The sequence below is a fragment of the Pelmatolapia mariae genome, linkage group LG22, assembly GCF_036321145.2.
Source record: "Pelmatolapia mariae isolate MD_Pm_ZW linkage group LG22, Pm_UMD_F_2, whole genome shotgun sequence".
In the NCBI taxonomy this organism is placed as follows: domain Eukaryota; kingdom Metazoa; phylum Chordata; class Actinopteri; order Cichliformes; family Cichlidae; genus Pelmatolapia; species Pelmatolapia mariae.
The window spans coordinates 26,291,493-26,306,365 of record NC_086245.2 but is presented as its reverse complement, the minus strand read 5'-3'; the positions used below and the strand labels follow the sequence as shown (position 1 = coordinate 26,306,365).

General features: G+C 43.9%; 1 protein-coding gene across 6 annotated transcripts in view; it reads left to right on the top strand.

Annotated features, from left to right (window-relative positions):
- Positions 1-14,873, top strand: part of LOC135933210 (triple functional domain protein) — an 80,578-nt gene that overhangs the window by 32,037 nt on the left and 33,668 nt on the right. For all 6 annotated transcript variants that reach the window (XM_065471239.1, XM_065471238.1, XM_065471237.1 and 3 more), the window contains 9 exons: positions 1,895-1,969; positions 5,081-5,195; positions 6,831-7,023; positions 10,664-10,768; positions 10,986-11,182; positions 11,473-11,713; positions 12,443-12,565; positions 13,402-13,593; positions 14,695-14,826. In XM_065471239.1, the coding sequence (XP_065327311.1) occupies positions 1,895-1,969; positions 5,081-5,195; positions 6,831-7,023; positions 10,664-10,768; positions 10,986-11,182; positions 11,473-11,713; positions 12,443-12,565; positions 13,402-13,593; positions 14,695-14,826 (1,373 nt within the window). The remainder of the gene's footprint in view (positions 1-1,894; positions 1,970-5,080; positions 5,196-6,830; positions 7,024-10,663; positions 10,769-10,985; positions 11,183-11,472; positions 11,714-12,442; positions 12,566-13,401; positions 13,594-14,694; positions 14,827-14,873) is intronic.

The following is a 14,873-nucleotide window of genomic DNA, read 5'->3' as shown; positions in this document are numbered from 1 at the left end:
GTGAATACAAGCAAGTACTATTTATAGGAAAATGTCACTCATTGGGAGACTGAGAGAGGAAGCGGGCAAGGTAACTTTATTTATATTCATGTTTTGTGGCTGACAGCTCGATGGCCTTCAATAACCGTGCCATTTAGAACATCATCATGTTTTCCTCAGATAGAGGAAGGGGAATTAGGAAAGTCAAGATGCTTTCTACATTCGTTGCTGACAGTCACTTGGAGTTGCCCAGGATTTATGGGTTGCAGTCGCAGAGACGGAAGTGCTTGCGGTATTAAAACACACAGCTGTGTTAGGCTAATAAGGAGGCAGGCTTTGTTACTTATGTAGCAGAATCCTCATTTTTAGCGTGTTTGCTTTGTGGCTTTATGGTTAACAGTGTTTGTCTCTTGCCTGCTGTTCCAACATTTTGTCAGCCACCTTTTCTAGAAGGTCAGTCGTAATGATATGGCATCCCTGACGACCCCTAAAACCACAATGAGGTTGACATTTATAGATATTTGATAGACTGCTGTGCAGTTTGGTGCCGACTTTTATAGTCCTGCAAGGTGAATAAAATGCAGTCAATTTGGCAATCCGTAGACTTCATGTGTTATAGTCATCTGTTGATATATAGTACAGTGTAGACTGTGACGACTATGATTGGTCCGCTTGGTGCCATTATGGCTGTCCAATAAAAACACAGCACACTACTTTATAATTCTTAAGTTGGACAGGAATCTTGAGCTATAACAGCTTTAAACAGTTGCAACATCACCCTCTGTATAGCTGTATGTCTGAGCTTCTGTGCGGGACTATCTTACCTGTACATTTAAAAAGGACAAAGAAAGCAAAACGAATATGTAAAATCCCAACACTAATCCCTTAAAAGTAAATGCTGCCCGGCTGCCTTGCGCTTTCAGAGTGCCGCGTGTTCATTTTCGTTACCTCCAACACAATCTGCTTGCAATCAAAGTTGCAGTGATTACAGAGTGACGTGGATGTAGAAGATATTCTTATTGAATTGAATAATTAGAGTTGTTATAAAAGAACTTTGGAAAAATAGGATCAAAGTCCGTGTCACCACGTGGTAACCATCATAGTAATAGCTCTGCCCTGGTATGTGAGCCGTTATTTGCAAAGCCTGTATATAAATGAGTAAAACATTCAAAACTTTTATGTGAACCGTATTCGCCACTCTCATTGGTCGTTGCATCAGTCGCTCACCTGGAAGTTGAGAAAAGTTTATCTCTTGTCGCCACGTTGCTTTCACTGTGAACACACTTTATGAAAAGGTAGTACATATGCTTTCAGTGACTCTCTTACACGGGGGGTGTCTCCTATGCTCTCTACATGTCAGGTGAATATGTTAATTGCTACACTGCAGAGCAAAGTTTAGTCAAAGGTTCATTTATGCTTAATCTTCATAGTCTAAGCGTTTTCACCACTCACTGTTTGGTAGATGTGAAAATTCACCAGCCACTCAGTCTTTTTCAATAAATGCAGCATTTTATTATTACTCTAGCTGATGGGAACTAAAGTGGCCTGTGACATTTAATGTTTCTTTACCCCGTTTCACCTCTGTTACACTAAGAGCTTTAGCAGCTCTGCGTCTGGCCTCACAGTCTCACCATTACTGTTTCTCCGACCGCTGTCTCATTCTGTCTATGTGTGAGCGTGAATCTTACAGACTTTTTCCTCATGATGCAAGCAATCCAAAATTGGGACTGAATACGCCGAGTTTTAAAAGCCACAGATCACCAGATTACAACTAGACAAAATCTGCTCTGTCCCAAATAATCTGCGCTCAAGGCGGGGGCTCTTCAACTGCACAAGAACAGGGAAAAAGGGAAAAGCTTTTTTTATTTTGTTCTTGTATTCAAACCCCATGTTTTCTTTCCTCATCTCTTCACAGGTTTCAGGAGAAATGAGGAGATGAGAGCGATGGAGGTGCTTCCCATCCTCAAAGAGAAGGTTGCCTTTCTGTCAGGTAAGGTTATGTGTGTTTGTCTGGTCTCAAAAATGTACCACCGCCTGGTGTCTGATCATGGCAAACAAAGCTAATAGAGCCTGATGTATACTTTGTACTACTTAGTTTGTATACACACACACAAACACACAGTTGCTAGGTATTAAGCTGTACTTTTGACTTCCTCTTTTTCTTGCGCACAGACACGCACACAGTAACAAGCTGTGCAGGGGTCAGACTGAGGCCCAGACACTTGGCTCTTGACCTGTCTTTAAGCGCGTGCATGTACACCCAGATGACACACACCACACATGGTGACATGCACACAGATATCTGTTGTTTGACTGTCATCAGCAAGACAGTTAGCGTAGAGAGCTACAGCAGCCTCCCCCCCCCCCCCAGGAACACAACCACGTCCGACACACACTCGCACTCACACACTCGAGTGGTGCCAGAGAAAACTCACAGGAGGCTGAGCTGGAGATGCGGATTGCCAAGAACATCCAGCAGGATTATTTGCACAACACACAAAAGCATTTTTTGCGTGTGTGTTACTGTCACGTTTGTGCGTATTCGTGCAAATGCAAGCACTCAGATCTCCAAAGAGCCAAATGGAATAACAAAGTGAAATCGGTGTGTGCGTCGTGCGCTGGCAGAGAAGGTCACAGTTAGAAACACAATGACGAGGAAAAGGACTCTGACAAACAGCGAAATTGAGAGAAGGAGAGTCAGGGCAGCGTTGCCATGGAGATGACTTACTGCCAGCTTCCCATAGTGGACACTGGTGGAATAATTGGCTTTGAAATGAAGGTAGAGGAGGGGCCGCTAGTGAAAAGGAGGGTAAATAAGCTAAGCCTATTATCCCCAATTTGGCCCCTTAATAAATCGGCCATGTTCGCCCTCTCTCATGTTTGTCTGTTGCCACGTGAGCGTTTGATTTTCTCCTCTGAGCGGCAGGGTCAAGCCTACAGGCGCACAGCAACCCGACTGAACTCACTAATTTGCGGGCTGAGCAGAGAGGGCCTGTGTTTATGAGTTCCCACGTGAGTGAAGCAGCCTTCTTCTTCTGCAAGTGGCCAGAAACTAGGAGCAAAAATATTATTACAGTACAAAATATAACTGCAGAGAAGATAAAAGGTCTGAAAAATCCTTTAAAAGATCACAAAATATCACAAACAAACACTGCAGAATTCAAACACCATGTAGAAAAAAACAGTGCACAGTTTCTGCATAACAAAATGTATGCATTTGGCTTGCTTGTTGTTTGGAGAGAGCCAATCATATATACATTTTGGATTTATTTATTTATCTTTTCTGTTCTTTTAAAGGAACAGAGTCTGCTTCTCCTTATTGTGTCATATTCTGTTATAGTGGAGTGTTAATATTAGATATGGCTTTAATAATATTCAGAAAATGCTCAGTCTCAACAAAACCCTTTTAGACTGCGCTGCATGCTTCAATTCAGACAGTAGTTGTTTTGTTTTTTTAACATTTGGCTCTGTGACATCAGGTGAGATCAGTCACGTAGCTATGGCTATGCGAACAGACTGTACATAGAAGATGTGACTCAGAAGGGGCGACTAACTGAGAGCCTGAACACTGCACATTTAAATGCTACCATGTAGCCATTTACAAGCAATGTTGGGCCGTGCACAAAAATGGTGTCACAAATTACTCGCTACTTTGTTTCTAAAGCAGTGCATTGCCTTACTTAAATGTTGCCAGGAAAAAGTCATTTGATATAATAGACATTACATTGTTTTCGCATTACTCAGCAGCATGGCCTGAAATGCTTTGTCACATAATTACCAGTTAACAATATAAAGCTTAGGCTACAGTCTCACTCCCTAAAATAAATCATTATACTAACACGTGCGCACACAAGATCTTTCTTCTAGCGATTAATTACAAACACAAAGCCAATAAAACAAAGCAGCGTTGAGAACCAGCCCAGAGAGGCTTTAGAGCAGTCGTCACGGTGATCGCGCTGTAGAAAAAGGTGCAGGTAGAAATGTAGGCTACAAGCCCGACTGCTCATCACTGCCTTTGTGTTGAGCTGGGCGCATCTTTAACTTCACTCTGAGTTCTTCTCGGCTCTCTGCACAGATGTTGTGTTAGCAGTATAATTCAGTCGTTTCTGCCCTGGATGCGGTTTGCACTTGGCCATCGCACTCTCATCCTTTTTGTTTACTAAAAATCAAAGTAATCTTCATATTTGAAGAAACAGTTTCCTCCTGCCTGCACATGGACTGAAATCAGTCTGTTCAGCCATCGTTCAGATAATTGAAGAAACTTTGTGGAGTTACGCAGTGTCATGTTTCACTTAACACAAAGTAAAGCTTTCTCCTCCTTTCTGGCCCTAATGGTGACGATCATTTACAAAACAAAATGTGTTTAGTAACTCATCAGGAGTAATGGAGGTCATAGAGGGGAATCAGGGGTTATTTCTGTATGTTTTGTTTCAGACAGTGGATGAACTGAGGGTCTGCACAGGACTCTGTCAAAGATAAAAGGTCCACTTCTCGTCTGTGACCTTCATCCTGTTAAGATAGTTTTTCCCTTTTTTGCTAATAAATGAAACCTTAACTTCATTATCATCACCAGCTGTGTTTTGTGTTTATTCTTAATTAGTGGATGTAAGCACACCACTGCTACAGTGAAGAACTGCTGCACACGCTGCTCATCAGCTAACGTGACCGTGAGCGCTGCCGTGCCGCGGTGCAGTCTCAAACAGCCTGTAGCGTGGCCACGAGCCCATTGCAAGCAGGTCCACTTAATTTTTCACAGCTCAACTGCACAGAGAGACAACGAAAAAACACTTTCACTCTAAATTGTTCCTATAAAATTATCTCCTGTCCTTTTTTTAAAAAAAAAACCCAAAAAACTTCTGTTTTTTATTTTATTTATTTTTATTTTTTTTAGCATTCGGTTCAGCGGCCTCGGGGTCACACATTTATCTAGCCTGTCGCTCATTTTTGGGTTAGCTAACTGCCTACGATCATGTCTGTTATGCTCCAGTGGTGCAAATGATACCACTAAACCTGCAAAACTCTGTGCCATATACACACTTGTTCTTACTCCAATTTTTATCTGTGTGTGTGTGTGTGTGTGTCTGCGTGTGCATCACCTCAGGTGGGAGAGACAGACGTGGTGGTCCTGTGTTAACGTTCCCATCACGCAGCAACCACGACAGAATACGAACAGACGACCTGAGGAGACTGATCGCTTACCTTGCCGGCATCCCCAGGTTACTTATTTCATTGCATGTGATTTTGTGTGGGTGGGTGGGTGTGAGTGTGTGTGGCAGTGCCTCAGAATGACATGAACTCCCACAGCAAGTGCTCAAAGCTCTATAAGCGAACACGTGAGAGGGCTGAGATGAGCATGTGATAGGAACGGAGAGCGTAATAATTCAGGAGCAGTTATCTTGCTGCAGCTTCTCGGCTGCCAGAAATCACTTCTAGAGATGGTGAGATGCTGAGACAGAGAAGAGAAGCCTGGAGCTAACAGAGGCGACATGCAACAGAAAAAGAAATGGAGAGGGAAAAAAAAGGAAAGAGGTTTAAACAGAGAGAGAGAGTGGAGGATGCTGAGATGGGCAGAGGGTGGAAGGATTAAAACTGACAGAGATGGAGAGCGCATGTGTGAGGAGGTGTGTGTGTCTGTGTGAGGGAGGGAGCGAGCGAGCGTGTGTATGAAAGCAAAACAAAGTGTCGCAGTAGCCGAGGCAGTGCAGCAGCAGTTCCTGTAGGCGAGCAGCTCCTCACCTCCCAGGTAAAGCGTCGCTCATCCGCCTCCTTCTCCTTCCTTTTTTGACCCGGCATGCTGCTTCTTCTTCTCCTCCTTGCATATCTCTCAAAAGCATCCACCCTCTTCATCTACACTCACCTCCATCACATTATCCATGTTTGCTTTTTTTTTGCTTTTTTTTTAATTAGACTCCAAGTTGAATTTTGGGCTTTGAAAACCTCATGTCATCGTGTCACGTCTTGCACATCTTTCTTAACTTTGGGGTTTTTGGCATCCCTGTGTTTGTGAAAGGGAACATCTGCACATCGCTACACACTGTGTGTGTAGCGACAAGCTGTTCCACCGAGAGAGGGAGGGAGAGAGGTTTGGGAAAGGATGGAGGTATTTAGGGATGCAGTGATGGAAAGATTTTAAAGTGAAACACGATGACATACTAGAAGGGAACGCAGTGACCTGAGTTTGTGGATTGAATAAAGTAGTTGTGGTTGGAATGACATGGAAACGGACAGATGGCAGATGAGCTGCAAAATATTCTAAACCCTGAAGACAAATTCTGTTTGTTGTGGCATGTCAGATAACTGTGACAGGTTTCAGCTTCAGTGCGTGTATGCAAGCTTGTGCGGCGATAATAAAGATGATGATGGTCAGAGCAGAGCACCACAGGGGGAAGAGGCTGCTGACGCACAAACGTGCTGAACTGTATTTTTATATATATACATATATATGTATGCATATATGCGTTTGTGACTCATTCGTCGCAGGTTTCTGCATACGTGTGGGTGTGTGTGTGAGTGTGTGTGCATAGGGGTGCGTGGGTGGGTGGGTGTGTGGGATTTGCTGCGTAGGCTTCTCACAGTATAGAAAATGCGTCATCTCACTGTTTGTTTTGGTTCTCTTTCCTCTTCTTCTCTATTCTTCCTTCTTCCATCTGTCCTTTCCTTTCCTCTCCATCATCCCTCTTTCATCCTTTCCCACGACTGTCATCTCTTTCTCTCTCTCTCTCTCTCTCTCCGGATTAAACTCTCACCAATCTCTCTTGGCCCCCTTCCCCCCACCCACCCCATGCCCACTCTCCATCTCTTCTCTTTAATTCCTCCCACTCCCGCCGACCTCCATCCTCTGTCCATCCCAGCGAGGAGGTGTGTAAACATGGCTTCACGGTCATTGTTGACATGCGTGGCTCCAAGTGGGACAGCATCAAGCCTCTGCTGAAGATCCTGCAGGAGTCGTTCCCGTCCTGCATCCACGTCGCGCTCATCATCAAACCGGACAACTTCTGGCAGAAGCAGAGGACCAACTTCGGCAGCTCCAAGTTTGAATTCGAGGTAGGATGTTGAGCCGGTGTTCGAGGCAGTGATAGAATATTTCGATGTCTTACTCAAAAATAGCCTTTGAAGCTGTTGAGTGAATAGAAGCAACAGACAGTGATTTTCATTGAAATAACAGGTTCTGGTTTGTTTCGCACTGCCAGATTAATCAGTGATCTTAACACTGTTATATTTAAAGACTTGGACTCTGTTTGTGGAGGGGTTGTACTATTCACACTGGTGATGCGGCGCTTTATCATCCAAATATGAGCAGATATCAGCCATGTTGACTGAAATCACCAAATAAGATGGTAGTTATCGAGTGTGTGGCATCAGTTGTGCTCTAGTTTATCAATCAAGAGCTTAAAGACTTTAAAACAGGTTAGTTTGTTTTTTGTTTTTTTTTTTAAATGAAGATTTATTTTATTTCCCTGGTGCAAAGGGGAATAATAAATAACAAGGGGAAACAATATTGCCGTCAACTAAATTCTTACTCAGAATTTGTCCAGAATTTCATTACATTTTTTTCCCTCCCTCTAATAAACGTTATGCGATAAGCAATAACATTTGCAATAATCAGCTGCGTCTCCAGGGAGCCTCGCCTTCTTGGACTGCAGCTGCTAATGCTCGTTCTGCTGTGCAGCCTCGGTCGGTGAGCTTGGCGTAGCGGCGCACAGAGCAGACCTCCACCTGCTGCAGGTTCTGGTTAAAGTGGCCCCAAAAGAACAAGGACTGGCGTCACCAGCTGCAGTCCAAGCTGGTGGAGTTTGAGTCTGTTTGAATGTTGGCAGATGTTGGATGTTTAGCAGAGACTGAGCTTTCAAAATAAGAGCGAGAGGGTTTAGTAGGTGGCAGGGCTGGATGACCAAAATCTCATACCCTGATTATACTAAAAGTAAGAGTATAGTATATTTTCTGTGAAATAATATAATGACTACATGCAAAGGACTACTTGTTCTACATTTAAAATTTAGCATTTTAAAGTGGAAAAAAAATCCATCCAAATGATGAAATAAACACTGGTGTACACAGTTTTGCAACACCGTGAAATAAACAATAATATAAAACCGATGGTTCTATGTCGTCATCCGACATCGTCGTCTCCACAGCATAGTGGTCAAACGTTTACCTTACACCCAAAAGATCCACGGTTGGAGACACAGACCTTGCCCGGTGAACTCTTAGTGCCGATTCCGAGCTCGGATAAATGAAAGTATCCATCTACATGCCGAAAGTACCTTTTTCATCCAGTGTACATCACCTTAATCCTCAGAAGGATTAATAATTATTATCTAACGATTTATATCGGTCTTTAAAGCAAGGAAGATTTAGGACGAGGGCGTTAAACATAAAGCTCAGGGGATGGGGACCAGAATGGGATCGCCAAAGACTCCAGTCCGGCTCACTGGTTGACTTTGGGAAATGTGAAAGAGGGCATCAATTTTGGACTTTAAACTGTATTTTCTTGCTTTTTTCTACTGATAAGGACCTCCTCCATCACCATTCATGCTAGACCAAAGTTAATAAGTTGTAAACAATTAAAAGTAAGGAAGTTCCTGTTTTCTACCATAGAGATGTGTTATTTTGCACTTCTTTTTATGTTAAAATAACTTCTTTACACCAGCCCGGCCCACTTAAGCTCAGAGTGGGCGGTACGTTTCCCACAATGTAAAATGAGTTTGACATCCCTGATTTAGGGGAACTGTTGCAGTTGATATGTGAGCATATATATCTCACAGCTGCCTGTTCTCAAGCGTATCAGTTTTACATTTGGCATTTTAAAGGAACTCGTCACAAAAGCATTTTAAAAAGCCCCCACCCTCACCTCCCTCCAATTTGCTGTCAGCTGAGCTGTGATAACAACCGCTCTGCCGCCTCCCCTCCCTCCACACCCCCGAGCTGCTCATTGTCAGCACATTTCATTATTTTCCTCTCCCCGCTGCTTTGGGTGCGTACACCACCAGCCAGCTGTCTGCCATAGGAAAAAAAATTTTTTTTCATCACATCGAACCCAAAAACGGCTCGCTGCAGATCACGAGGATGAGTATTCGTTATGCTGTCAGTCAAGCGATAGAAGACATTTTCACAGCTAATTAAGTGATGCGTTCACACGAACAGGCTTATTTTTTACCCTCTGACCATTTCGTCGTCATACTCGACACTGAAATGTGCACCAGCGGAGCTCTCGACTTCATCTGATTACAAGCCTGTGTAGTAAATGTCTTCCGATGAGAGCGGAATAACAATTCCCCTCCTCCTGTTTGATCTGTCATTAGCCAACCTTGCTTACTACGATGATCATCAGCTCTCATTTGTTGTGGTGAAACTTGGGTTGGCATAAGCTCCTGTGTTGTCTTTATTGTTTTTTATGCAGTGTGTTTTTCTGATACAGAGTGGAAATTTTCCCCTCTAGCTTCTGATTATAGCTACGTAGGAGAACGCACGAGTGTGGAAATTTACTGTGATTGCTCACATGTGTATGCACACACGGCCTCACTGTAGTCTCATTATATCATATTAATCTTTTGATAGGAAGAATAGCCACAGGGAACGTTATAGTTATCCATGCACCGGTCTGTCATGCCGCACAGGCATTGATTGGATAGCTTGCATGTGCATTCATGTGCAGGCTTCATTCCCCCCCTGTCCATGCTTTATGTTTTATTAAGATTTCAGAAGTTTTCATCTTGCACTCTTCATGCAAAATTGATATAGGGCTGTTGCTAGGACTACAGTTGCGTGTATGTGTTTGAGCGTCCAGCATTCAGTGTGTGCATCAAGGATTTTTCTCTCGCTTCGTGTAATAGAAACCAGAAGTAGGACATGTTCCTCCCTTTTAGTGATCAGTTCATACACAAAGAAAGGAAAGCTCAGAGAGCCGGTCGCAATCTCTCTTTTTTCGTTCTTTCTTTTTTTTTTTTTGATTGTTGATAAATGGCACAGTTCAGCACAAGCATAAAATGCTACCCGAACGTCCCTGGCCGACTATCGCTCCATTCAGCGGAGTACAAATCGGTACAATAGCGAACGCGGCAGCATCAGTATTTTTCCCTGGCAAGAGCCGCTGTGCTTTTTTACCCAAGGACAACAGTGCGTCTCTGCATTGTTTGGCCTACACAAAGCCTATCCAAGCGATCGCTCCGACTCCATCCATCTCTGGCCATGTGTGTGGGGGTGTTTTGTGCGGAGGTGGAAACACAGGCAACACAGGGAGACTTTTCCTCGGCGTATCACTGAAATTGATATTGTGCTGGGGATTTGAAATTCACTTAAGTCTAACATCAAGGAGGCAAAGAAAAGTTGCGGCGGGCTGTTAAAGGTTTAGTTCTGAGTTTTGAAGTCTCAAAAACAACATATTTGTTTGTGGAGGATCTCTTTGGTAGGCGGTAGACGGGAGGAGTGTTCTTAAATTAGCAGCATCTCAAGGCATGTTATTAATCACGGAGCTTCTGCTGAAGGTCACATCTCTACAACTCTGCCATAATTGGGGGGGAAAAAAGGACTAGACGTTAGTGATGTCTTTTCTGTGAGTAAATAAAAATCGTACTTTTCAGCAACGAAACACGGCAGAAGGTGAAAGATTAGAAGCATTTACCACTCAAGTGTCCACCTATACTCCCTCCTTTAAACCCTCGTTCTTTGCTTCTCGCTCCACTAGACCACCATGGTGTCACTCGAAGGCTTGACGAAAGTGGTGGACCCCTCTCAGCTGACGGCAGACTTTGACGGCAGCCTGGACTACAACCACGAAGAGTGGATTGAGGTACGATCAGCTCAGCCGTCCTGTCACTTCAGACTGTCTGTGCCAAGATCCCCCAAATCCCCAGTGATGTCCAAATCGGATGATTAAGACACAAGTGGACGCAGGATTATTCATCTTTCTGATCTGATTGTTTCCTTCTTAAGACAGTCAACCAAACTGCCCATAAGTGGGTCACCATAACTCAGTGTTTTTTTTGTTTGCTGGTGTTTCCGTCCAGGTGCGTGTAGCATTTGAGGATTTCTCTGGCCATGCCACCCAGATGCTGGCTCGACTAGAAGAGATGCAGGAAACCGTGTCAAGGAAAGACTTTCCCCAAGACCTGGAAGGAGCCAGACGGATGATAGAAGAGCACGCCACACTGAAGAAGAAAGTCATTAAAGCTCCTATAGAGGAACTGGACACTGAAGGGCAAAGGTAAAAAAACAAAACAGTGGTTCTACATCTTTCTATATATCATATATAATGTATCAGAAATGCCTGTTTTTAAGTCTTTGTTCTGTTTGTGTATGTGAATCCAGGTCATTTGTATGAAAGATGGACAGGGCAACAGCTGATCAAGAGTTAGACATTTGGGCAGTGCTCTTTTTTTTCCCCTTTTTTCTCCTTTTTGGGGTTATCAGTTAACAACGGAGGCTAGCTTGACTGAAACAGCAGCAAAAACCTTAAGTCTTTGATGTTAATGCAAACATCAAATCTGTTTCCAGATTGCTCCAGCGCATTCAGAGCAGCGAGTCTTTCTCCAACCGCAATGGCAGCAGCGGCGGCAGCAGCAGTAGCGGCAGCGGAGTGTGCAACGCGGACACCCAAGGCCTGGTGCCGCGCATCACCCAGCTGCTGGACAAGCTGCACTCCACCCGGCAGCACCTCCACCAGGCGTGGCACGTCCGCAAGCTCCAACTGGATCAGTGTTTCCAGCTGCGCCTGTTCGAGCAGGATGCAGAGAAGGTCTGTGGCTGGTTCTCTGTGAGCTGTGATGTAGTGATAATCTATAACCAGAGCTGGTGATCACTGCAGGGCACACAAATGCCAATATACATATTTAAAAAAAAATGCGGTTACACACACTGAGAAGCATCGACTGATGCTGTTTGCAAAGACCTCATGTACTGTAATCGAGCCCTCGGGATCTTAAACACTAAACAGGTTTGCCCTCCTCCACCGTGAGAGGCGGGAAGATGGAGGCTAGCTCACGCAGGTGCACCGCCACCTACTCTGGCTGCCTCCCAGACAGCTCGGGCGATGACAGCTGCGGCACAAAATAAGAAGAGACAGGGAGAGAAATGCACAGATCCGTGTTGGAGTGAGTAGAATAAAATAGCAGGTTGCAGCAACACAGAGCGAGCTGCAGTCTTGGATACACTGCAGTAGTAGGAGCTTGTTGCTAGGACACCATAGGCAACAAGTTGTTCTCTAAGAGAGCCAGAGAGGATGCTCTTAATAGAGGCAGTCCATTTCTCTGTATGCTGGCCTGGATAGATGACAACTGTTCGAACACTGCAGCAGTGAGCAAACACACTCAGGTTTGCCCACACGGCTCAGTCCCAGCTGTTTGTGCCTGTTCTTGCAACAATCTGCAGGAGTTAGTAATGATCCCGGCCCTTGTGTGTCTGTGCTTTTATTTTTTTTATTGATATTTTTTCTGTGTGTGTGTGTGTATTTGTCGTCATGCCTCAGATGTTCGACTGGATCATGCACAACAAGGGTTTATTCCTGGCAGGCTACACAGAGATCGGCAACAACCACCCCCATGCTGTGGAGCTGCAAACCCAGCACAGCCACTTCGCCATGAACTGCATGGTGAGACACACACTGATTCGCAGCAGGAGATAATGCTTTTCTTCCCACTTGGACTCAAGTCGGTGCCCTGCACTGTATAATAATATAGTTATTGCACTTAGTGTCAAGCTCTACTGCTGGGTTTGAGTGTTTGTTTAGAGCAGCCTGCGCTTCCGTGCACTTGCACATTTTCTCCGTGTTAGGAGCAACACAACCAGGTATTAAGTAATCCTATTCTCTATCCACAGTCCGCCTTACATAACCATTATGAAACTGCTGAGACGAGGAATCAATCTAGCCACTGAGGGTTTCTGCTCACAGATGAGAGAAAAACAGTAGCAGACCAATAGTGTCTTTTACTTAAGCTCCTCAGTTTGCCATTTTCTCTAGCCTATTCACTTATTAAACGATGATGTATTAACCGTGTTTCCAGGTCTAAGGCACTTTTTTTTTTTTGTCTTTTTTTGCATATGGAAAAAAATACTTTTTTTTTTAAACCAAAAAACAATATTTATTGGTATTTCAGAAATAAAAACACAAAGAAATGTGCATTATTTTCTGGGTAATGTGCAGCCGTGTGACCTAATACCGATGTTATAATGTAACTTGAGTAATCGTGCAAGCTTTACCTTAAAAATATACCTGAGTACCTGAAGTAAACATGCTCAATGTGCAGAACGACCCATTCTCACAATAATATACCGCTTTAAACCTTCTTTTGGTTCCTCCTCTCAGTTCCTCTCTCCTCTGCACGTACCTGTGGCCTCGGATGTTAGACCAAGTTTTTGCCTCTTTATGAATTAGTGATTGAAAATATTCTGCCATTTCGCGCCTTTCTTCCTCATCGTCCTGTACAGAATGTGTACGTCAACATCAACCGGATCATGTCCGTGGGGAACCGGCTGCTGGAGTCGGGTCACTACGCTTCCCAGCAGATCAAGCAGATCTCAAGTCAGTTGGAGCAGGAGTGGAAGGCATTCGCCGCCGCATTGGATGAACGTAGCACGCTGTTAGAGATGTCAGCCGGTTTCCATCAGAAATGTGACCAGGTGAGTGTGACGGTTTGGTAAATGGCAAGAAATGTTCATGGACTGAATCTGTTAGAATTTATTGTTTGAGCCTTTAATGTTATGATTTGAAAAATGCTGGACTCATGCTTTAATTGTTTTCTTTATAAATGAATGGAAATGTAAAAAGAGAATATATCCTGTACCTTCACTTTAGTAATTAAGCTCAACCCTATCAATTTTTAGCTCTTATGATAAGTAGCTTGTTTCTCAAAAGTCTTAACTAGTCCTTGAACACTGGTTCAGTGGGAACCAATCGGTAAACCTCGTGCTGATGTGCTGTTCAGGTAGCCGAGGTGTTGACCTTTTGTAATGAATGCAAATGAACACACATGTGCACACTTTTTGGATTGTAAAGTACCCATTTGGCTTAATTGAATAAACCCTAGCACATACATTTCATTTACATATATTTGCATGAATAAATTCTGAATGTAAGTACTGTGTGTGTGTGTGTGTGTGTGTGTGTGTGTGTGTGTGTGTGTGTGTGTGTGTTATCTGCTGGTCTTTCTGCCTGTGCTCATTAGTCAGGCCACTATGGAATGATTCATGGCCTTAAAAAGTACACAAGCAGAATAACAGCCAGGGAACATGGGTGGTGCGACTTTTCCGACCTGGAATACTGCCGTCATCAGACCAGCCTTTTATGTTTGTAAGATGAAATAGAAAAGGGCATTTTGTTCCCAGAAGTTTTGCCACTCCACACATACATGAAGAGAACAAAGACTTAAAACAAGCTTCTCTTCTGTATGTGATTCCAATTATGATGTGAGAGGTGTTTAAAAGGCAAATCATTAAGATGGAGATATTTCTCAGAGGTCAGTCTTAATGATTGTTATGTTTTCCCCCATCACTCCTACAGGGGGGTACAGGAAGCTTCTAGGAAGTCACCACAGGTCAATGAACAGCAGGTTCAGCCCTAGATAATTCTTCTAATAGATCTCATGGGCAAAAGATGATTTCTGCAGGTTTACACCCAGGCGATGTCGTTTTATGCTCTGCTGTTTCTGACCCCTGGGAAGAGCACACAGATGTATAAACCACCAGTGTGTCATGTGAACTATGCTTCTCCTCTCGCTGCAGTACATGAGTAATGTGGACTCCTGGTGTAAGGCATGTGGCGAGGTGGACTTGCCTTCTGAGCTACAAGACCTCGAAGATGCCATCCACCATCACCAAGGCCTGTACGAGCACATCACAGCTGCTTACTCGGAGGCAAGTTCACACACACGATGGAGTTAGTCTGCTGTCCAGAGGGCAGG